The sequence below is a fragment of the Malania oleifera genome, chromosome 2 (genome assembly GCF_029873635.1).
Source record: "Malania oleifera isolate guangnan ecotype guangnan chromosome 2, ASM2987363v1, whole genome shotgun sequence".
Lineage (NCBI taxonomy): Eukaryota > Viridiplantae > Streptophyta > Magnoliopsida > Santalales > Ximeniaceae > Malania > Malania oleifera.
Window position 1 is genome coordinate 43,388,794 of NC_080418.1, and position 25,099 is coordinate 43,413,892.

General features: G+C 38.2%; 1 protein-coding gene across 1 annotated transcript; it reads right to left on the reverse strand.

Moving 5' to 3' along the window:
* Positions 1 to 7,808: 7,808 nt before the first annotated feature.
* LOC131148874 (uncharacterized) lies at positions 7,809 to 17,136 on the reverse strand. The gene is made up of 5 exons (XM_058098825.1): positions 17,071 to 17,136; positions 16,575 to 16,637; positions 15,375 to 15,439; positions 13,730 to 14,817; positions 7,809 to 7,852 (listed from the first exon to the last, which is right to left on the reverse strand). Exons 4-5 carry the CDS (start codon positions 14,814 to 14,816, stop codon positions 7,815 to 7,817), a joined length of 1,125 nt encoding a protein of 374 aa, XP_057954808.1. The 5' UTR covers position 14,817; positions 15,375 to 15,439; positions 16,575 to 16,637; positions 17,071 to 17,136; the 3' UTR covers positions 7,809 to 7,814.
* Between the last annotated feature and the right edge of the window lie 7,963 nt (positions 17,137 to 25,099).

Sequence of the window (25,099 nt, forward strand, 5' to 3'; positions counted from 1 at the left end):
CCGAATGCCCATCTGTGGCGACACCCATATGAGGAATGTTTTCGACATACAGTTGCACAGTCAAATATGTCATCCCTACTGTGCATCCAACACCATGCGTAAACCGTAATCACTAGTTACGGGAACAACCCCATAGAAGATTGTATCATGATGCTCCTTAATCAGGTATCTTGCGATTACCCGCAATGCATATTGATGTGGATCAATATGCAAGTACTTGTATATCTTTGTATACAATTTAGTTAATTTACACCTATGACCAATTCTAATAAGTTGAATTGGCAGAATACTATAACTAACACCGGTTTGTCCGTGATTACGCGTCAAAACTGCGTAATTGGATGTTTAACCCGAGCTTTACGGTTTATATTTTTAATTAAATATCTAAAATTGTCCAATATTTTAATAAAATGCAAAAATCATCATTCTTGAACTTTATTACACTATTTATGAAGTTTTGGTAATTTTTTGTCGCAAGAAAATTCCCGAGAATCAAAACCAACACCTGTTCGTATTTTGTGCATAACTTTTCCGTCCGATCTTTGATCGAGACGATTCAAATTTTTGGAGAAAGAGAAAAAGATTATCTACAACTTTCGTGTTTTGAGTTTTGTGAACTACGGGCTCCAAAAGAGTCCGATTTGCGATGAACAGAGAATGAAAAAAATGAAAAAATATAGCAATTCGGGTTTCCTATTTGGGTCTAGGGCTTTCCCCCCCTATCCTATTTAACCCTTCTCTTCCTCTTCCTGCGTAGGCAGCCCCCATGGCTCCCCATTCTCTTCTCCTCCTCCTCCTTCTTCTTCTTCTTCTTCTTCTTCTTCTTCTTCTTCTTCTTCTTCTTTAGTTTGTTTTTTTTTATTCTTTTCAATTCTGCTTCTCTCCCCTTGTCTCTCTTCCTTCCCTTTGTCTTTCCTCCCTCACTCTCCTCTGTTTCTCTTGGCCTCCTCTGCCCTCTTGCAGTACGGCCAGCCTCCTCCACCATCTTCAGCAGTCCCCAAGCACAGCAGAACACTAGCCGACTCCATAGCAGGACCACCAAAGCGCAGCAGCAACTTCTCCAGCACAGCAGCAACTTCACGGCTCCGTGGATTTGTTTCTCTCTCTCTCTTTTCCTTTCTTTCTTTCTTTTATTTACTTTTCTTTGAATCTTGGAATATTGAAGAAAGTTTAGTTTTTTTTTTAATGTTATTGGAGTTTTCTTTCTTTTTGTTTAAGTTGAGTAATGTTGGGTCATTATTGTTAAATTAATCTCTTTGTTTATCTAATTGATAGTTATTTTAATTTAGCATTCTTAATTAAATTCAGATATTTTTTTTGTTGAAATTCGATTTAGTTAGGGTCTATGATTAGTAAAGGTTGTGTTTTTATTGTGTTTCGTTATTGTTTACGTTTTTTTAAATTTTCGTTGAATTCATGTTTGCATTTAAATTGTGAGTCTTGATTTGATCTCTTAATTGTGCTAAAGGTTCGATTTTTAGTAGGTTCGGTTTTTTTTTTAGTATGTGTCTAGTTTAGTTTCTATTGTGTGTTTTTAATTCCATGTTCTAGGTTGCCATTTTTAATTAACGCGTGTCCCAGTGTTTCCTTAAGTAGACTAGGGTTTTCATTATTGTTATTTTAATTCTATGTTTAAAGTTTCCATTTTTAGTTAGTATGATCCAATGTTTCTTTAAGTAAACTAGGGTTTCTATTCTTGTTTTCTTTTATTTAGTGCATGTTAGTTTAGGGTTTTAAATTGCGTGTCATTTAATTTGTAAAAAGTGAAATTGAACCATCTCGAAAAACCCGAATCTGAACTGAGTTCAGTGCATTTTTAATTTTGATTGGAAGAATGTAAAATCTGAGATTAAAACGCATTCCCTGAGGAGACGATCTAGCCCTTGGGCTTAATATTACACGACGTAACTCCTATACTTGGGATAGCTTTCGAGCTGCTCATTTTTCGAGTGAGTCAAGTTTTTGGTGCCGTTGCCGGGGAATGTCGGTCTTAGTCTCAAATTTGGGTTTTTCCCATCATTTTTGTTAGTTTTATGAAAAATAAAAAAAAAATAGAAAACAAAAACAGAACAAAATTTTGAGTTTTGAAACATGGCTGCACCTGCACCGCGCACGATAATGGATTTTTTGCAGCTTGAATATGCCACTGCATCCTCTTCCACTGTTTTGCCTTATGACGAGCTTGATTTCATGATGTAGCGCGGGAGGACGTCGTTGCTACCCGAGTTCTACGGGACGGAATCAGAGTGCCCTTATCAGCACCTAGTAGAGTTTGAGTCAACCTACAACATGTTTTTCTCTCATGCTAGAGCTGACGAATCTATTAGACTGAATTTATTTCTTACTACTTTGCAGGATAGGGCACTGATTTGGTTTCATTCCTTGAGACCGCACTCTATCATTAATTGGACTGATTTGGAGCGTGAATTTCTGCATGTGTTTTGTTCCTCACAGAAAACTCAATTTTTGCAGGAACAGATTCTTAATTTTGTGCAACAAGATGACGAGACATTTCGGGCTTGCTGGGAGCGATTCAAGGATTTACTAAGCACTTGTCCACATCACGGGTTTGACTCATGGAGGTTAGCTGATTGTTTTTATACTGCTCTTACCCCTGATTGCAAGTGTTTTGTCCATACTATGTCTAATGGAGAGCCCGTCAGCGAGGATCCAGTTCAGGTATTATCATTCTTTGATTACTTAGCTGACAATGTCCCACAGTGCAACACACGATACACTTAGGCACCCATGACTGCACATCCTATCAGCACAATTAGTGGTGGTGATGCATATGAACCACCAAACTGCCCGGATATTCCTCCGCCTCAATATCAGCCACAACAGATCCCTCTGAGCTGTATGTCGTCAGACCTTTTTGAGGATAGCATAACACAGATGGCGAACATGTTCCAACAATTCATGCAAACTCAAGTCGATCATAATAATAAATTGCGGGACACCATTAATGCGATAGGCACGCAGTTGGATATCTTAGAAAACGAAGAATTGCTCGCAGAACCTCAGCCTAGTCCTCAAGAGTACCAGCAACCACAACAACAAATGCACGATGATCTCTTTGAGGCAGCAGAGGCCGCCATCACTTTAAGAAGCGAAAAGAATTTCCCCAACCTGAAATGCTCATCGTCGAACAACCAGTTGTCCCAGCACTAGAAGTCATGGCTGAACCAGAAGAGGTCAAAGAAAAATCAGAGAAAACGGGGCTAGAAGCGGAGCAGTTAGTTGATGAGGAGACTGATACTCATACGGAGTACCAACCTGTGGTACCTAATACTCCGAACTCAGAAATCATGAAACCGTCAGTCCCACCTGAATTAGATGTTAAGGAGCCTAATGTGGAGGCAGACTCTTGTAGTGGTATGATGATATGTACACCCGATAAAGAGGGTGACCAGTTTGGTGAGCATATAATTTTCAAAGAACCAGGTAAAACCTTTAATGTTAATGCTTCTGAAGAACTACAGGTAATTATTCCGATCACTTTCTCTCAACCGTTAGTTCGTAAAGAAGCACATTTCTTGGATACAATGTTGAATAAAGACCCATTCTTGTCAACACAAGAGGGTCGACCTGCACACAAATTGTTTGGTATTTTGACAGGCATTAATTCATTTGAGGTTGATTTTCGTGCAGGTATGACGACTGATCGATTGTGGCGACTTAAATTTGGAGAACCGCCGGTGCACTTTGTAGACCTGCGGCCACTAGACGAAATTCCTCCAGAGCCTCTGCCAAGACAATTGCGATGTTTTTCTTTTCCTTCTTTTCCTTTTATTTTATCTTATTTTATTTTTAATTAGTTTTTAGGTCTATTTTCTCGTAGTTTGATCTTTGTTTTCCATTATTTCGCTACTCAGGTACGCTTTACTTTTCCCGTGCACAGTATTTTCTATTTCCCCTATGCTTTCACATTGAGGACAATGTTTCACTTTAGTTGGGGGGGATGAGCATTCGCATGTGACACTGTGCACGTACACGTACTAGGTTTAAAAAAAAAGAATTTCAAAAAAATCAAAAAAATCAAAAAGAGAGAGAAAGAAAGAAGGAGCACTGAGGAATTACATTGCATTATGCCATGCTTAACACTGACTCATACCTTTCACATACTTGCGTATAACTTAAGAATGACACACTTGAGTCAATCATGCGTAGTTTTCTCTTTATATGATCTTATGACTCCATGAAGAATCGATTGGTAGTACATTCGTGTTAATTTAACTATATAATTTCCTGTATTTACACGGCATCTCACGAGGCTGAATAAGCACATTCACATGATTCATTGCACTTAGGGTTTCTTGTGAGCACTGAGAGAACACCCGTGGCGACTATGACACATTGTGAGATATCCTTGAGCTATTTATCGTCCTTTTGAGCGTTAATATCAAATCAGAGTTCATGGAACTCAATTCTCTTTTTCTGGATGATTCCTTTGTACACTAGTCTTTGTTTTTGATTTGCTAGTCTAGAGGTGACACCTAGTGGGGAGATAGAAACCTAGGACTTGTAGCCTACTCAAAATGTGAAGGCTAAGCCACCCCTAGAGATAGACTTAATTCATGAACTTCTATTCGAGCTCAATTCCCATTGATGGTATGAAGATTACAAAAGAAGTGTTAATATTGTCCTTATTGATCAAGAAAAGTCAGAAAATAAAGAATGAGCAGAGAAAAAAAAGAATAAGCAATACACATGCGCATGAAATGAAATGTCAATGCCGGCTCATACATATCACAAAAAAAGTCAAGGACGACACATATTTTCCACATATGAAGATGCTTCGACCGGTTAATGCCTTAGATGTATTCACGACAAGTTTGTGAATGAGTTGATCTAGGGTGGTCCCAGTTGGATATGGCGAGTAAGTGAGAAGATGCTAGGGTGAAGGACCCGACACCTCATAGACAGGCTAGATCCTTTCCAGACTAGTCCACTCCATATACTTAACGTTGTTCCTTTTAATATGTGGGATGCTTGATCGCGACACTCCTCCTCACATATGACGAGTGAACCCATTTTCTTTGAGTGTTCTTGAGGGTATACCGGTAAAGCCGAGTCAAAGCGATCGTTCTGTAGGTGTCCACTGGCGTCCTAAGTGTATTGAGTCACACACATCACACACACCTCGAGAGTTTACCTGTTTATACTCGAACTTATATGATTGCATTAACTCTAAATGTGCCACTGATTAACTTCATGTGAGTATCCTACTCTCAAATCACATATAACGATGAAACTTGCATAAGTGACGTACTTTGGAGTCGTGTGCATTGAATATGAACGAGCATGTGTGAAATTTAGTTATGTTCTTGTATGTGAAATGGTATAATATTGTCGCATTTGCATTGATTTCATGATTATTGGAGTTTGTAGTTGTAGGCACCGCCCTGAAATTCATTCACGTCATTTGCTAGAAACTAGCAAAACGTTAGTTGGGGGGTGTGATTACGCGTCAAAACTGCGTAATTGGATGTTTAACCCGGGCTTTACAGTTTATATTTTTAATTAAATATCTAAAATTGTCCAATATTTTAATAAAATGCAAAAATCATCATTCTTGAACTTTATTACACTATTTATGAAGTTTTGGTAATTTTTTGTCGCAGGAAAATTCCCGGGAATCAAAACCAACACCTGTTCGTATTTTGTGCATAACTTTTTCATCCGAGTTTCAATCGAGACGATTCAAATTTTTGGAGAAATAGGAAAAGATTATCTACAACTTTCGTGTTTTGAGTTTTGTGAGATACGGGCTTCAAAAGAGTCCAATTTGCGATGAACAGAGAATGAAAAAAATGAAAAAATATAGCAATTCGGGTTTCCTATTTGGGTCTAGGGCTTTCCCCCCCTATCCTATTTAACCCTTCTCTTCCTCTTCTTGCGTAGGCAGCCCCCATGGCTCCCCATTTTCTTCTTCTTCTTCTTCTTCTTCTTCTTCTTCTTCTTTAGTTTGTTTTTTTTTGTTCTTTTCAATTCTGCTTCTCTCCCCTTATCTCTCTTCCTTCCCTTTGTCTTTCCTCCCTCACTCTCCTCTGTTTCTCTTGGCCTCCTCTGCCCTTTTGCAGTACGGCCAACCTCCTCCACCATCTTCAGCAGTCCCCAAGCACAGCAGAACACTAGCCGACTCCATAGCAAGACCACCAAAGCGCAGCAGCAACTTCTCCAGCACAGCAGCAACTTCACGGCTCCATGGATTTGTTTCTCTCTCTCTCTTTTCCTTTCTTTTTTTCTTTTATTTACTTTTCTTTGAATCTTGGAATATTGAAGAAAGTTTAGTTTTTTTTTTAATGTTATTGGAGTTTTCTTTCTTTTTGTTTAAGTTGAGTAATGTTGGGTATTTCATTATTGTTAAATTAATCTTTTTGTTTATCTAATTGATAGTTATTTTAATTTAGCATTCCTAATTAAATTCAGATATTTTTTTTTATCGAAATTCGATTTAGTTAGGGTCTATGATTAGTAAAGGTTGTGTTTTTATTGTGTTCCGTTATTGTTTACGTTTTTTTAAATTTCCGTTGAATTCATGTTTGCATTTAAATTGTGAATCTTGATTTGATCTCTTAATTATGCTAAAGGTTCGATTTTTAGTAGGTTCGGTTTTTTTTTAGTATGTGTCTAGTTTAGTTTCTATTGTGTGTTTTTAATTCCATGTTCTAGGTTGCCATTTTTAATTAACGTGTGTCCCAGTGTTTCCTTAAGTAGACTAGAGTTTTCATTATTGTTATTTTAATTCCATGTTTAAAGTTTCCATTTTTAGTTAGTATGATCCAATGTTTCTTTAAGTAAACTAGGGTTTCTATTCTTGTTTTCTTTTATTTAGTGCATGTTAGTTTAGGGTTTTAAATTGCGTGTCATTTAATTTGTCAAAAGTGAAATTGAACCATCTCGAAAAACCCGAATATGAATTGAGTTCAGTGCATTTTTAATTTTGATTGGAAGAATATAAAATCTGAGATTAAAACGCATTCCCTGAGGAGATGATCTAGCCCTTGGGCTTAATATTACACGACATAACTCCTATACTTGGGATAGCTTTCGAGCTGCTCATTTTTCGAGTGAGTCAGTCCGGTAATAATGTTACCCCCCATGTACAACAATACCGGAACTGGAATACTACTTGAACTTCCTGCCATCTAGATTGACACCCGGGGAATATAAAAGACCTATGCAAAACAACAATTTTATGTATAAGTGATATGCTAAGTGAATAGTAAACAAAAATTATTTTCACTACGTTCATGTGCATGCAATATTCTCTAAATGTTTCACTTGTCACTTTGAAAATATTCTTGCATGCAATTCTGACTTTTCTACGAAAAGTCATATCGAAATTTCGGCAACATACCGGGTGTAATTTGAACATTTACCCATTTTTACAATGACCCTTAAACGTTTGCAGACAATATAATAATATAATTTAAGCATGCGAGAACCTATGATATCTACCAGCATGCAATTCACATCATTGCATCAGTCATGCAAGAGGCATTTAAATTCGTGCTTAGAAAAAAAAAGACTTCCTAGATATAATGTAACATCCCTGAATTTCTTAACATAAAATATCACATACTAAATAAAATGGTCAACCCGAACCCGTGGGTAACGGGGACACCTGTCATACACAGCGGAAAACCTAGCAGCAGTACACATAAAATCTCAAACATCCCGTCATAAAATATAATACCAGAGCATTCTATACATCCTCACATACATCAAAATATCTCTAGGGTCAAACACAAAATAATTCTAACCCTAATACAAAATCTTACCCTCCTCACGGGGTAATCTCACTAATCTCAACGGCGGCCTTGACCCGCCGGTCTCTCAGGGACTCCTGAAAAATGTAATAATATTGGGGGTGAGACACTTCTCAGTAAGGGAAAATAAACTAAATACAGCTGTGTGGCAACATGAATATTTAATGCATTTATACGTATATAGTACATTTCATAATTCCATAAACATCATCATATCGTACTGGTTAGACATATATTTTCACATCTGTTAATAATTCATATCATACATAAAATCATTTGTTATAACTGTAGTACTAAAAATAAACACAGGATGAATAGCTAGCTAGTGTCATGTATTACCCCCCATGACGGGTTGTGCAGCCCGAAGGCGGGACCCGACAATGGCTGGCCGACCACTGCCGAATCAAATATGTCTGTAAGTACGATGAGCCCGCCACACCCTGGTCCGGACTGCCAGGTGGACGTCCACACTCTACTGAAAGCCACATCGACTATCCATCTCCCATCCCCTCGTGGGACGGTAGCACTAATAAGGCCTCGTGCCAAAATGAACCCATAGCTACGGTACCGAGCTCCTGGTCTGAACTAAACCAACATCCTGGTTGTGAAAACATATAATACATGATCATACGTAACATCATTACGGCCTCGTGCCGAAAACATAGATACGGCCTCGTGCCGAAAATATAAATACGTGGCCTCGCGCCAATAACATAAATACGGCCTCGTGCCAATAACATAAATACGGCCTCGTGCCGATAACATAAATATATGGCCTCGCGCCAAAAACATAAATACGGCCTCGTGCCGATAACATAAATATATGGCCTCGCGCCAAAATTGTTTCAGGTATATATATACTGAAAATACCTCATTTATCACACAATCGTCAAAACCATCACAACATCACTCATATTTTCATAAATGCCTGAAATCATGCTTGATTCGTAAAATCTTTCACATCATAATACATTTCACATAAAATAATATTCATGCCACACATATGCTGTTAAAAGTCATACTTCATATTCTAAAAACGTGAATTATTTATATCTCATACATACATATACATTTTAATCATCATAGCAGTATTTTCCCAATCGTACATTTCATGCGTAATACACAATATAACCTATGCTTTTCTGAAAATAAATTTACTCATAATCAATAATAATTTGTATGAAAAATTACTGCTTTAGTTTATTCCCTTACCTGACTATTAAGAACTTCCTTAGGACCCAAAATTTCACGCCCTTGGCGCCCGAAATTTAATTCCTGCAATTTACATTTTTCCGCAGATTAATTAATCTATTTCTCCAAAATAATACTCATCTAGCCTTCCTTAGGCTCCATATACCTCAAATTAATATTTAAACTATTATTTAATATCCCTACTTAATTTTTCAAATTTTTCCTGCGGGTCCCAAAATTACACCCGTGGCGCTCACCCGAGCCCTAAATTTCAGAAATCCTATTTCAGTCGCAGATGCTTAATATTTTAGCATTTCTAAATTAATGCTAATTAATTAAAAATAAGCCCCTTAATAATCGCCGCACCCCAAATTTGGAGTTTTGGCCCGACACCCCCATGAGAATTCCGTCCCACTAGACTTGTAGAGAATCATCCCTAGATTCTCGTGGTGGTGTCCGTTCGTCAATTGGGCTTATATTTTGCAAGAAATTAAAGAAAAAGGGGAAAATGGCTTACCCCAGGGAATATGCCTACGCCGCTCCTACCATCGATCCGCTCCAGTAGAAATGACGGCAGCAGCGAATGGAGTCCAGTGGTATCTTCGGATTTTCGATCGGGCGAAAATCCGTCGCGAAATCGAGGAGAGAGGGAGAGAGAACGTGAGGAGAGAGAGAGTGTTCTGAGAGTTGCAGAAGGATAAAAATAAAGAAAGGAAAAGTAAAGAAGAAGAAGAAGAAAAAGAAATCCTGAAGCTGGAAGCTTCAGGATGTAATAATGTTAATAATAATAATAATAATAATAATAATAATAAATATATTTAATTAATATTAATAATAATATATTTTATTAAAAAAAAAATAAAAATAAAATAAATTTTAATTAATTTTTTTTTCTTTTTTTTTTCTTTTTCTTTTTCTTTTAAATTCGATTAATTAATTAATTATTTTTTTTCTTTTTTTTTTAAATTCGTTTAATAATTAATTAATTAATAATAATTATTATTTTTAATTATTTATTATTATTATTATTTTTATTTTTATTTTTATTTATTATTATTTTTTTTTTTGAAATCAATCCACTAATATTTTATATCTCTTTTTGGGGTTTTTACATTCTCCCCACCTTATAAAAATTTCGTCCTCGAAATTTGCCATTCCCCTATTTTCCTTTCTTAGCGAAACCACTTCTTATTTTTATTAATTACCCTCACTTATGGCGGAGGAATACCGTGGTTACAATGAGGGCTCTGGGAGATTACAACTAGTCAAAATTCTCCCAAAACCATTCATGTTTCAAAACTAAAAACTTTATCTATCTTATGTTACACTATACAAATAAAAACTACAACAATATTCCATTCACTTAACTGGCTCAACTCTAACTCCACTGAATAAGTGCGGATATCTCTGGCGCATCTGATCCTCTAGTTCCCAAGAAGCCTCCTCAATGGCATGGTTGCGCCACAGAACTTTTACCAGTGGAATCTTCTTCGTGCGTAGCTCCTGTTCCTTCCAGTCAAGAATCTGCACTGGCACTTCCTCATAAACTAAAGTATCGCCCAATTCCAGTGCTTCATATCTAATCACATGGGAGGGGTCTGGGACGTATTTCCTCAGCATAGAAACGTGGAATACGTCATGGATCCTAGATAGGACCGGTGGTAATGCCAAACGATAGGCAACTGGACCCACTCTCTCAAGAATCTCGAATGGTCCAATATACCTAGGGCTCAGCTTACCCTTCCTCCCGAACCTCATAACACCCTTCAGCGGTGCCACCTTCAGGAACACGTGATCTCCTGTGTCAAACTCCAATTCTCGCCGACGAGTATCAGCATAACTTTTCTGCCGGCTCTGCGCTGTCCTGATCCTGTCTCTGATGAGTCTGACTTTATCCTGAGTCTGCTGTATCAACTCCGGCCCCAATACCTGTCTCTCTCCAACCTCATCCCAGTACAATGGGGATCGACACCTCCTGCCATACAGTGCCTCATACGGTGCCATCCCAATGCTGGCCTGGTAGCTGTTGTTATACGCAAACTCAATCAGTGGCAAATACTACATCCAACGACCTCCAAAATCCAGCACACATGCTCGTAGCATATCCTCCAAAATCTGTATCGTCCTCTCTGTCTGTCCATCTGTCTGAGGATGAAAAGCTGTGCTGAACGACAACTGAGAACCCATGGCCCCTTGCAGACTCTTCCAAAAACGAGATGTAAACCGTGGGTCTCTATCTGAAACTATGGACACTGGGACGCCGTGGAGTCTAACTATCTCCTGGATGTATAACTCAGCCAATCTGTCCATGGAGTAGCTAACTCTGATCGGCAAAAAGTGGGCAGTCTTCGTCAATCGATCCACCACTACCCAAATAGCGTCCTGTCCATGCAATGCTGGCGATAATCCTGAGACGAAATCCATCGCTATATGCTCCCACTTCCACTCAGGAATGTGGAGTGGCTGCAACGATCCCGCCGGTCTCTGATGTTCAGCCTTCACTTGCTGGCACGTCAAACACTGACCCACAAACTGAGCTATCTCCCTTTTCATGTTGCTCCACCAGAAGGACTCTCGGAGATCCTTGTACATTTTAGTGCTACCCGGATGTACAGTATATAGGGATCGATGTGCTTCCTCCAGAATGACTTTCTTGATCCCAGGATCGGCAGGAACACATAACCTGGTATGGAACCTCAGGGCTCCATCATCTGAAATGCTGAACTCTGATTCCTGACCATCCTGTACCTTTCCCATAAGCTCTACTAGTTCTGCATCATTCCTCTGAGCTGCTTTAATCCTCTCCTGTAGAGTCGGCTGCAAAACCAAGTCAGCAATGAACGCCTGGTGATCACCCTCTACCAGCTCCACACCGAGCCTCTCTAGATCCATCTGAATCGGATGCTGAATCCCCACTGCAGATACAGATGATTCCACTGATTTCCGACTCAAAGCATCAGCAACCACATTAGCCTTTCCTGGGTGGTAGCTAATAGTGCAGTCGTAATCCTTTATTAGCTCCAACCATCTCCTCTGCCTCATATTCAATTCCTTCTGCGTGAAGAAATACTTTAAACTCTTATGGTCAGTAAATATCTCACACCTACCCCCATATAGATAGTGCCTCCAAATCTTCAGCGCGTAAACAATCGCCGCCAACTCCAGATCGTGGGTAGGGTAGTTCTTCTCATATTCCTTCAACTGTCATGAGGCATAGGCTATCACTCTCCCCTGCTGCATCAACACGCATCCGAGCCCTTTATGGAACGCATCGCTGTAAATTACGAACCCCTCTTCTCCTGAAGGAATCGTCAACACAGGCGCAGTGATGAGTCGCTGCTTCAACTCTTGGAAGCTCTGCTCACATTCATCAGACTACTCAAACTTTGCTCCTTTCCTGGTCAATCTGGTCAATGGGCCTGATAATCGAGAAAAGCCCTCAACAAACCTGCGGTAGTACCCAGCCAATCCTAGGAAACTCCTGATCTCGTGCACGTTCTTTGGTCGTACCCAGTCAACTACCGCCTCAATCTTACTCGGATCAACAGAAATACCACCCTTGGATACAACGTGTCCAAGGAAGGTAACCTGTTCCAGCCAGAACTCACACTTCTTGAGTTTTGCATATAGCTTCTTCTCTCGCAGCACCTGCAACACTATACTCAAATGCTCCTCATGCTCCTCTGCACTCTTTGAATATACCAGTATATCATCAATAAATACTACCACAAACTGATCCAAATACTGGTGAAAAACCCTGTTCATAAGATCCATAAACACCGCAGGAGCATTCGTCAACCCAAATGGCATAACTAGAAATTCATAGTGACCATACCGTGTTCTAAATGCCGTCTTCAGAACATCTTCCGCCCTGACTTTCACCTGATGGTACCCGGAGCGTAAATCTATCTTCGAAAAGATCTGTGTCCCCTGTAACTGGTCAAACAAATCATCAATACGCGGGAGCGGGTATTTATTCTTGATAGTTACTTTATTTATTTCTCGATAGTCGATGCACAATCTCATCGAGCCATCCTTCTTCCTCACAAACAAAACTGGTGCTCCCCAGGGTGACACACTGGGCCGAATGAACCCCTTATCTAACAGCTCCTGCAACTGCTCTTTCAATTCTTTTAGCTCTACCGGTGCCATTCTATACGGCGCCTTCGAAATCGGTGTTGTCCCCGGAACCAGATCAATAACAAACTCTACCTCACGATCAGGAGGTAGTCCCGGCAAATCCTCTGGAAATACATCAGGGAAATCTCTCACCACTGGGATATCCTCCACCCTCAGTTCGCCTTCTGATACAGTCTTCACATAGGCTAAATATCCCTGACAACCTTCTGATAGCAATCTACACGCCTGGATAGCCGATAATAACTGAGGTGGGGTGCGCACATGTGATCCCACAAATCTGTACTCCTGTCCCTCTGGAGGTCTAAACACTACCACTCTCTGACGGCAATCAATGCTAGCATAGTGGGCAGCTAGCCAATCCATGCCCAAGATCACCTCAAACCCATGCATGTCTAAAATCACCAAATTAGCTAACAAATACCTCCCTTGAATATCCACTGGACAGTCCCTGAGTACCTTTCTACATACCCCTACGGTTCCAGTTGGCGTAGCAACAGACAAACTAATTTCTAACTGCTGAGGCTCAAACCCACACAATTTAACATAATCCCAGGCGATAAATGAATGCGTCGCCCCAGAATCAAACAAAACAGTAGCTTTAAATGACAGTATTGAAACAGTACCTGTCACCACATCTCCTGCCGCCTCAGCATCACCCGGTGTCAAAGCAAAAACTCTAGCTGGGGCCGTATTCCTCTGCTGGCCTCCTCGTGGTGCCTGGTAACCTCCTCGTGCAGGTCTAGGAACAGTACCAATCTGTGTCGGACACTCCCTCATCATATGTCCCGGCTCCCCGCACCTGTAGCAGACACCTCGCCCAGCACGACACTCTCCCAGGTGTTTCTTCCCGCAAGATGGGCAAGCGGGAGATGGCTGTGCACCCTGGAAACCGCGATTCCCGGTCTTCTGTCTCAGGTCCCTATAATAGCCACCTCTCTTCCACGCGGCACGGTCGGCTCCCTGCTGGAAATCAGAAGGTATGGATCTCTTCTTCTGCCTCTGCTCCTCAGCCTCCAATCGCTCTCCAGTCTCTGCTATAGTGGCTCTATCCACTAGTTCAGTAAAATCCTGCAACTTCAGAATCGATACCTGCTTATAAATTTCTCTCCTCAAACCTCTTTCAAACTGTCGTACCTTCTTCACCTCATCTGGAATAATGTACGGGGCGAAGCGAGATAGTTCGATGAACCTCGCCGCGTACTGCTGTACTGACAGCTGTCCCTGCTTCAGATTCAGGAACTCCGTAATCTTAGCCTCCCTAGAAGAGGCTGGAAAATACCTGTCGAAGAATATCTCTCTAAATCGCCCCCAAGTCATCTCTACAGGTATAGTCCTCTGCTGCTCTAACAATCTCACTGCTGACCACCATCTCTCGGCCTCTCCAGTCAATCTGTAGGTGGCGAACAGCACCTTCTGCTCCTCTGAACACTGCAGCACTGCAAAAATTTTCTCCATCTCCTGCACCCAATTCTCAGCGACTGCAGGATCCGTTCCCCCTGAGAAAGCTGGAGGATTCATCTTTATGAACTTCTCGATCGTACAACCGTGGCCTACAGACGGACCACCTTGTTCTCTCGAACTCCTGGCAATTTCTGCCATAACCTGCTGTGCTACGCTGCGTAAGACTGCATCTGAATCACTACCCGCAGCGCCTGAGGGTCCAGCACCCTCACTCCCACTAGCGTGGGCACTATTTCCACCGTGGTCCATCCTGAAAAGAAGAAATAACTTAACTCAAAACCTCTTTTCCTACGTGTATCCCCCAACTCATATAGTATATTCTCCTAATTAACTTCTCACTCCTAATCTCAATTCAAGGTTCAATCCTGCAACCTAGATACCCGACCCGACGATAGTTTACAATGAATTTCCTGAAATCGTCACCCCAGGAAAATCATACAAACCACCACGGAAGTCCTGCATCTAGACAACAAAACCAGACCTCAAATCCTTTTATCCTATACTCTGGTATTATTACTGCTGCACTCTAGAGTCTACAGAACCTAGTATCCTAGGCTCTGATACCAAATGTAACGTCCCTCAATTTCTTAACATAAAATATCACATACTAAATAAAATGGTCAACCCGAACCCGTGGGTAACGGGGACACCTGTCATACACAGCGGAAAACCTAGCAGCAGTACACATAAAATCTCAAACATCCCGTCATAAAATATAATACCAGAGCATTCTATACATCCTCACATACATCAAAATATCTCTAGGGTCAAACACAAAATAATTCTAACCCTAATACAAAATCTTACCCTCCTCACGGGGTAATCTCACTAATCTCAACGGCGGCCTTGACCCGCCGGTCTCTCAGGGACTCCTGAAAAATGTAATAATATTGGGGGTGAGACACTTCTCAGTAAGGGAAAATAAACTAAATACAGCTGTGTGGCAACATGAATATTTAATGCATTTATACGTATATAGTACATTTCATAATTCCATAAACATCATCATATCGTACTGGTTAGACATATATTTTCACATCTGTTAATAATTCATATCATACATAAAATCATTTGTTATAACTGTAGTACTAAAAATAAACACAGGATGAATAGCTAGCTAGTGTCATGTATTACCCCCCATGACGGGTTGTGCAGCTCGAAGGCGGGACCCGACAATGGCTGGCCGACCACTGCCGAATCAAATATGTCTGTAAGTACGATGAGCCCGCCACACCCTGGTCCGGACTGCCAGGTGGACGTCCACACTCTACTGAAAGCCACATCGACTATCCATCTCCCATCCCCTCGTGGGACGGTAGCACTAATAAGGCCTCGTGCCAAAATGAACCCATAGCTACGGTACCGAGCTCCTGGTCTGAACTAAACCAACATCCTGGTTGTGAAAACATATAATACATGATCATACGTAACATCATTACGGCCTCGTGCCGAAAACATAGATACGGCCTCGTGCCGAAAATATAAATACGTGGCCTCGCGCCAATAACATAAATACGGCCTCGTGCCAATAACATAAATACGGCCTCGTGCCGATAACATAAATATATGGCCTCGCGCCAAAAACATAAATACGGCCTCGTGCCGATAACATAAATATATGGCCTCGCGCCAAAATTGTTTCAGGTATATATATACTGAAAATACCTCATTTATCACACAATCGTCAAAACCATCACAACATCACTCATATTTTCATAAATGCCTGAAATCATGCTTGATTCGTAAAATCTTTCACATCATAATACATTTCACATAAAATAATATTCATGCCACACATATGCTGTTAAAAGTCATACTTCATATTCTAAAAACGTGAATTATTTATATCTCATACATACATATACATTTTAATCATCATAGCAGTATTTTCCCAATCGTACATTTCATGCGTAATACACAATATAACCTATGCTTTTCTGAAAATAAATTTACTCATAATCAATAATAATTTGTATGAAAAATTACTGCTTTAGTTTATTCCCTTACCTGACTATTAAGAACTTCCTTAGGACCCAAAATTTCACGCCCTTGGCGCCCGAAATTTAATTCCTGCAATTTACATTTTTCCGCAGATTAATTAATCTATTTCTCCAAAATAATACTCATCTAGCCTTCCTTAGGCTCCATATACCTCAAATTAATATTTAAACTATTATTTAATATCCCTACTTAATTTTTCAAATTTTTCCTGCGGGTCCCAAAATTACACCCGTGGCGCTCACCCGAGCCCTAAATTTCAGAAATCCTATTTCAGTCGCAGATGCTTAATATTTTAGCATTTCTAAATTAATGCTAATTAATTAAAAATAAGCCCCTTAATAATCGCCGCACCCCAAATTTGGAGTTTTGGCCCGACACCCCCATGAGAATTCCGTCCCACTAGACTTGTAGAGAATCATCCCTAGATTCTCGTGGTGGTGTCCGTTCGTCAATTGGGCTTATATTTTGCAAGAAATTAAAGAAAAAGGGGAAAATGGCTTACCCCAGGGAATATGCCTACGCCGCTCCTACCATCGATCCGCTCCAGTAGAAATGACGGCAGCAGCGAATGGAGTCCAGTGGTATCTTCGGATTTTCGATCGGGCGAAAATCCGTCGCGAAATCGAGGAGAGAGGGAGAGAGAACGTGAGGAGAGAGAGAGTGTTCTGAGAGTTGCAGAAGGATAAAAATAAAGAAAGGAAAAGTAAAGAAGAAGAAGAAGAAAAAGAAATCCTGAAGCTGGAAGCTTCAGGATGTAATAATGTTAATAATAATAATAATAATAATAATAATAATAAATATATTTAATTAATATTAATAATAATATATTTTATTAAAAAAAAAATAAAAATAAAAATAAATTTTAATTAATTTTTTTTTCTTTTTTTTTTCTTTTTCTTTTTCTTTTAAATTCGATTAATTAATTAATTATTTTTTTTCTTTTTTTTTTAAATTCGTTTAATAATTAATTAATTAATAATTATTATTATTTTTAATTATTTATTATTATTATTATTTTTATTTTTATTTTTATTTATTATTATTTTTTTTTTTGAAATCAATCCACTAATATTTTATATCTCTTTTTGGGGTTTTTACATATAATATATAATATCCAAAATTACTAAAGAAATTATTCATAATTATTGAGAGTTGCAAAAGTTGTGTATTTGAATTCCTCGTTCATGCACAATTTTATTTTGTACTTCAAAATGTAAAAAATATTGAATTTTTAGATAAATATTTGAAAAGTTGAAAGTGAAAATATGTTCTTACAGTGATTTTCTCTAAAACAGTTCTATTTATTTTTTTCTAATCTTGTGTTCGGGAGATTCTTTGAACTTGAATTTAGAATTATACAGATATAATAAATATTATTCAAATTTACATAAATTTAAATTGAATACTTAAAATTTGTGCTTCAAGTGCAAGATAAGAACGAAATCAATCAAATAAAAATATCAATAAAGAATGAAAACGTTGACTTTGTACTCTTTTGTAATTCTAATTATGCACGATACACTTACTATTTCATTGACCCTACTATCAAAATGACAAAAAATGATATCATTGGTCATATATTTTTTTCATTTATTTCACTATGAAATCATCCTATTTTCACATTGGAAATAAACCGGGTAAATGATAATATTAAGTGTAAAAGACATTCAACTCATTGAAGATTCAATAAAAAATAAAAATAAAATTTCCTAGATATTTCAAAAGTTTCATCAACCTCTTCTAAAATTTCAAAGATCATCCCTAAAATTTGTCAAAAAAAAAAAAAAAAACACACAAATTTCTTTATTTATATTTTATCAAATTTCAAGGGAGATTTATGATTTAAAAACTCAAGCACATTTCTAAAATTTTTGAAATTTCAAGAAAAATCAATACCTTTTTTACCAAATCTAGACATCAGTGCCCTTTGCCCTAATATTAAATAGTTAAAATAAATGTTATTTTATGTAATTTACTGCAACATCAAAATTAAACAATTAAATTCAACAAGTAAATATAAATATATTACTTTATTTTATGTATTCATCAGTTTCAGAAGAAGCAAATGAGGATCCCGCACAGACATACAATTAAACAGCAATATCTGCACAAATTAATCAACACATTTAGTTCAGCACCACCCAGAATTAAATGGAACTTGGGAAATAGAAGACCAACAAAACAGAACTATCCATTTTGTAAAATTACACCGGAACTTTGAGAAGAAGTAAGAACCTGTTCTGTTCTGGAAAATAGTTTTTGTTTTTCATTTCTAATTTTCTAAAAATGGAATCACTAAAATGTCATATTGTTTTCCAGTTTTCCAAAATTTGTAAAGAAAGTTGGAAAACATCTTTTTGTTGTTTTTCCAGCTTTCCTATTAGAGAACTGGAAAACAAGGTGCCATTTCTGTAATTATTTAGAAACCTGGAAATGGAAAAAAAATTTATTTTCAAGAACTGAATAGCCCTAAGTGTACAGCAATACCAAGTTCTACAGTTCATTATGCACACAAAGTATATACACATACTAACAGAGACACAAACATACATGACATGGGTAATTGATTTGTGAAGAAAACTTAGGTTTATAAATATAGATATATTCATGGATCTTATGATACTTCATTGCTTTCACTAAAACTGCACGTTAATGAAATTGTTAATTAAAAAAACTAACCTTCCTCTAGATGCAGCAACGAACCCAAATAATCGGGACGAAAATATGAAACGAATCCAACTCAAAACATAAAATTTCTTAGTAAGTAAAATAATAAATTCACATTTTTGATAAATAAAAAAAAACCTACCCCATTTTCTCCCTTAAATACCCTTACCTTCGCCTGAACGGTCACCTGCCACCTCGAACGGTAACCTGCCTCCTCGAACGGTCCTCTCTGCAAGCTCAGCTCGAACGGTCCTCTCTACAACCTTTTCTCCTCTGCGATAGTCTTCTGAGAGCTTGGGAAGGTTTTGAGCAGACGAAGCAAATCTCGCAGGATAGTCCTGCGAGATTTACCATGTGTCACAGCGCGAATGGATTTCAAGCACAAATCTTGCAGCTTGGTCCTGCGAGAATTACCACGTGTCACAACGTGAATGGATTTCAGGGGCAAATCTCGCAGCTTAGTCCTGCGAGATTTCTGCCACGCGTCACGTTCCAGTTAGATGCTCTATTGAATCTCGTAACTCCAAGCTGCGAGATTTGCTCCAGCCTCGCCACGCATCACCTGCCCGCTATTTCTCTCATTGCCACGCGTCGAAGGCAGAGCGGCCCATGAGTTTAAATCTCGCAGCATGAAGCTGCGAGATTACGTGAGCATTACTTTGGGAAAATTTTTCCCAATCAGAGTGTTATTTTATATTTTATTTATATTTAATAATAAAATGGGAAAAAACTCCACTTACACACATACTGACACTCACCTACACACACTCTGACGCACACTCCACTAACTCTCTCTCACACACTCACACACACACCCACTCACGCATGCATGCATGCTACCCTCACACACACACACACACAAACACATGCACTCACTTTATTTTATTGTTTTAATATTTGTTTCCAATCATGATATCCATATTTTTATTTTGCTGTCACTATTGTACATTATTGATTGCTAATTTTTTTTTTTATTTTGCAGTATTTGTGGGTTTTTCTTGTTGTGGTATCGGTTAGTTTTTTTTTTTACATATTTTTATTATGCCTTATAGTTGTGATGCTCGTAAATAATAAATAATGACTATTATTATGATAGAGTTTTTTATTGGTTAGAATTCATTAACATTTGAGTTAAATCTTGCCGTGGTTAGTGTATATATGTTGGGTGACTCATATTATAGTCGTAGGTTTCCACATTACAGTTGTATCATTTTATTGGCCTTTTAGACTTGACTTTCATTATTTTTAATTATCTTTTCGATATTTGAGATTAGAGAGATATGGAAAATTACAAAAAAATAGAAAAGATAAAAATTGAAAAAAGAAAAATGTTTTGGAACATGAAGACCATCCTGAATACACACAGCTCACGCGTATGACAACACGTGCTGAGTTATGGTCTCGACCAAGACCTTAAACTGGTTTTCCCCTAGACCGGTCAACGTTTGACCGGTTCATCATCCCCTAAACTGGTTCACGCCAGTTTTCTCTATTTCACTTGATTATTATTTAGATTCACAGAAATCACCGCATGTTGGCTTGATGGTCTCGACCAAGACTTTAAACTAGCTTTCTCCCCGGACCGGTCAACATTTGACCGGTACACGCTGGTTTTCTCTATTTCACTCATATATTATTATCTAGATATTCAGAAAATTTACAAAAAATCACAAAATTCTCATAAAATCCCAAAAAATATTTTCCTACTTTGATTTTCATGGTTTTTATTTGGTGTTATTTTGAAGTTCGGGAAAAATCACAAAAATCGTAAAAAATGTTTTCACACTTAGGAAAAATATAAAATATTTGTTAGGCATAGAAAATCATTTTCATCCTGAACAAACATCAAAAACCTCCCGGAATAGTATTTTCCTACTTAGAAAAACCTACGGATTTCAAAACCTCCGGGAGTGTATTTTATTATCCTATTTTCTTGATTTTCCTTCCGATGATTGCAACAAAGGGCATGGACCCTTCTGAGTATTGGATTGGCCCGGTTATGAGGGAATACTTATATAATATTTTATTTTGTGCATTTTCTTGATTTTTGAAAGGGAGTAATTTTGAAAGGATTATTAGGTTTATTTTGGGATAATTTTTTATTAGTCTGGTACCATTTGTAAGAACGAACGCGTAGGGGGTGCTAATACCTTCCCCTCGCGTAACTGTACTCCTGAGCCCAACTCTGGTAACGCATACTGATTCTACCCATGACGAGGTAGCAATCAAGTGTTCTAACCGCACTTCAAAAGGTTAGTGGCGACTCTATCGCACATTGTTTTTCCACGAAAATATCTTTTTTTCAAAATCACACATCCCATTTTTTCCAGTTCACAGCCGAAGCCCATTTTTGCCAAGAGAGTGGTTTCTTTGGGTCGGATCTGCAATGTTGCGACACAACCAATGGCTCCAAGTCCTTTGTACTAACAAAATTATTTCTTATGTCACTTTACACAAAATGCAAGCAAAAATAGGCAAAATTTGGCACAAGGTGATGATCCAAGGAGGATAGGATGAGATGAGACTAAAATGTATTCTTATTTCATTCAATTTCAAAATGATTTAAATGAAAAGTATAGATGCATTCCTCTTTATCACCCTCAGGTGATCAGACACATCATTTTTGTATCACGTGAGCTCACTTCTGAAGTTGAATACCAATCAACTCTTCAACCCGATGGCATTTGCAACATTTCAACTATGATCGGGCAACGAGTTCCCATGATTCTAACCTTTCGCCTAGAATAGAGAGATAATTTTTGTTCCGCTCAATAATGGAACTCCAAATCTTTAACTTTGCCACCTCGGCACATCAGTTTTACTGAAAATTGGGATGTGATTATCGACTTATTGGAGATGACTATGCATGCATGGTTATGAAATTGAGCATGAGATGCATGATTATGTTGTGCGATGAGTGTTTATGTATGGGTGTAACTAGTGTAAACATACATATAAACAGGGATATGAACGTGCATGTAGCCTATCGTGCATGACTATGCGTGAAATTATGCATGAAGTGCATGAATGCGATGTAACCTAAATAACTATTTTTCCCGAATTCTGGAAAAATCTCTATTGACTAATGGAAGGTGTAACGAACCGAATAATAATGAGATTTAAATAATAAAAGGAAGGGAAATGGAAACCAGAAACAGAAGAAGGCAGTCGACTTCGTCGACGACATTGCATTTTGGAAGGAAAAACAAAAGGGTATCATCAGGGCTTCGTCGACAAATCCCCTGTATTCGTCGACGAAGGCTTAAGAAAATTCGTCAAGGAATACAAGGATTCGTCGATGAAGAAATACCAAGAGGGGGGTTTTGAGCCGACTGAATTTCGTCGACAAGGACTGAATTTCGTCGATGAAATTAATGAAGGATTCATCGACGAATGACGTGGCTTGTCGACGAAATCCCCTCTTCTATAAATATGGAAAATCCAGATTTTACTTCTAAATTAAGCCAACTCACTCCTCTCTCTCTCCTCTTCGGTTCTCTCCCTTTCTTTCCTCGATTTTGGGTCAGATTTACACCGGATCGACAATCTGAAGTCACCACGATGCTCCTAGGGAAGTTCTCTCCAAATTTGCTAGAGCGGATCGTTGGTGAAAGCAAGTTGGGAATCATCCCTAAGTTGAGGTAAGAATTTTTAAGCCAAACTAGACTTTATGGTAGTTATAGGAAATGATGTACGCATGAAAATATTGATGTTTAATACTGGGAGTTTTGAGTTTTATGGTATTGATCAGGAAATCATACGGGGGTTAGCCTAGGATATTTTGGGGGCTTTCTCAGTAGCCAGGTAAGTGAATAAATTAAAGCAGTTAATTTCCATGTAAATTATGATTAATTATGAGTAAATTTATTTTCAGAAAAGCTTATGTTATAATTGTTTATTACGAATGAAATGTACGATTGAGAAAATACTGCTATGATGATTAAAATATATATGTATGTATGATGTCACGACTAGCTCATTTTCCTCATTTTTTTTTCTTTTTTTTATATAATAATAATAATATCAACATCATACATTCCAGCTCAGTAGATCACAATCCACCTGGACCCGTGGGTACCAAGGATACATCAGAACACAAAACGGAAGTCTAAGTAGTAGAAAATATACAATCATATACATACCTTCATGTCATACATCACAATACCAGAGTTACTACAATTACGGTATCTCAATATATACATCCCAAAATCAGATCTAGGGACATTCTTCACAAATTCTAACTGTCCCTACAAAACTTACCCTTGAAAAGGGCAAATAAATAGCACTATATCAGCGGGGCTTTTCCCGCTCTCCTATCTGGAGCTCCTAAAAAGTTTATAAGATTTAGAGGTGAGATACCTCTCAATAAGGGAAATAAACTAATACCAGTGTGTGGTAACATGAGTATTCTGTATCCTACATATACCATACATAACATATTCAGTACTGTTTCGTCAAATTTGGAAAACATATATATATATATATATATATATCAAAACATGGCAGAACATACTGCATTTTCATAAACATATCTCATCTCATACAATAATAATATCACAAAAACATTCCTGGTAGGATAGCTGGCTGTTGTCATGTATTACCCCCCACATAACTGGGTTGTGTGGCCCAAAGGCGGGACCTGACAATGGTTGGCTGACCACTGCCAAGTCAATCATTAAGCCTGTAAGTCCGATGGGTTTGCCAGACTTGGTCCGCACACCAGGGGCGATCACAACACACTTCTTTAATAACCACATCGACCATCCAATCTCACACCACTTCGTATAGCGGCGTTAACACAAATATCATGATCACGAAGACCATGGACACATAGCAGCGGTACCATGCAAGTGCTAGCCTAGACCAAGCCAACCAGGTTCTGATATTATATAACATATATTGAAATCGTGATACATGAATATTCCATATCATTACTTTTCACATCAATCATATCATTTTACATATATACGTGTATCATGAAATCATTGGCCCGTACGCCGGTATTACAAATTTTATCATAGCTCGGCCCGTACATCGGCAAATCACATTATAGCATGGCCTGTACGCCGACAAACATATCATAGTACAGCCTGTACGCTGGCAAATCACATCATAGTACGGCCCATACGCCAGCAAACATATCATAAAAAAATCTTGGCCCGTACACTGATTTTTCCGTTATAAAATCCATATCATAATCACATTTCCAGAAAATAGTATCTCATAGCCATTTCTACTCATGCCACACTAAACAAGTTTTCCATATTCAACATACAATCATATTCAACAATATTTTCCAAATATAAATCATTTATCATATATATAAATATATTTATTTTCTAGGAATCAAGTGCTATATATATATACATACATTTTTTCAAAAAGAATTAGCTTAGTTTATCCCCTTACCTAGCTACTGAGAAAGCCCCCAAAACAATCTAGTCTAACTTCCGTAGGATTTCCTGACCAATACCCTGAAAGTAAAAACTGATAGTATTAAACTTTAGTATTTTCATGCGTACATCATTTCTTACAACTACCATAAGATCAAATTTGACTTAAAAAGTTTTACCTCAACTCAGGGATGATTTCCAACTTGCTTTCACCAATGATCCGCTCTGGCAGATTTGGAGAGAACTTCCCCAGGAGCGTCGTGGTGACATTGCATTGTCGATCCGGCGTAAATCTGGCCTGAAATCGACGAAAGAAAGAGAGAGAACTGAAGGGGAGAGAGAGAGAGAGAGGAGAGAGTTTGCTTATAAAAGAAGTTAAAAATTGGATTTTTCCATAATTATAGAACAGGATTCGTCGATGAGTCACGTCCTTCGTCGACGAATTCTCATTAATTTTGTCGACGAAATTCA

Coding starts and splice junctions, on each gene's coding strand:
- LOC131148874 (XM_058098825.1), bottom strand. CDS start 14,816: ATGGACCACGGTGGAAATAGTGCCCACGCTAGTGGGAGTGAGGGTGCT. Junction 7,853..13,729: donor GGCAGGAGATGTGGTGACAG/GTACTGTTTCAA, acceptor TACATTTTTCAG/GAGTCCCTGAGAGACCGGCG.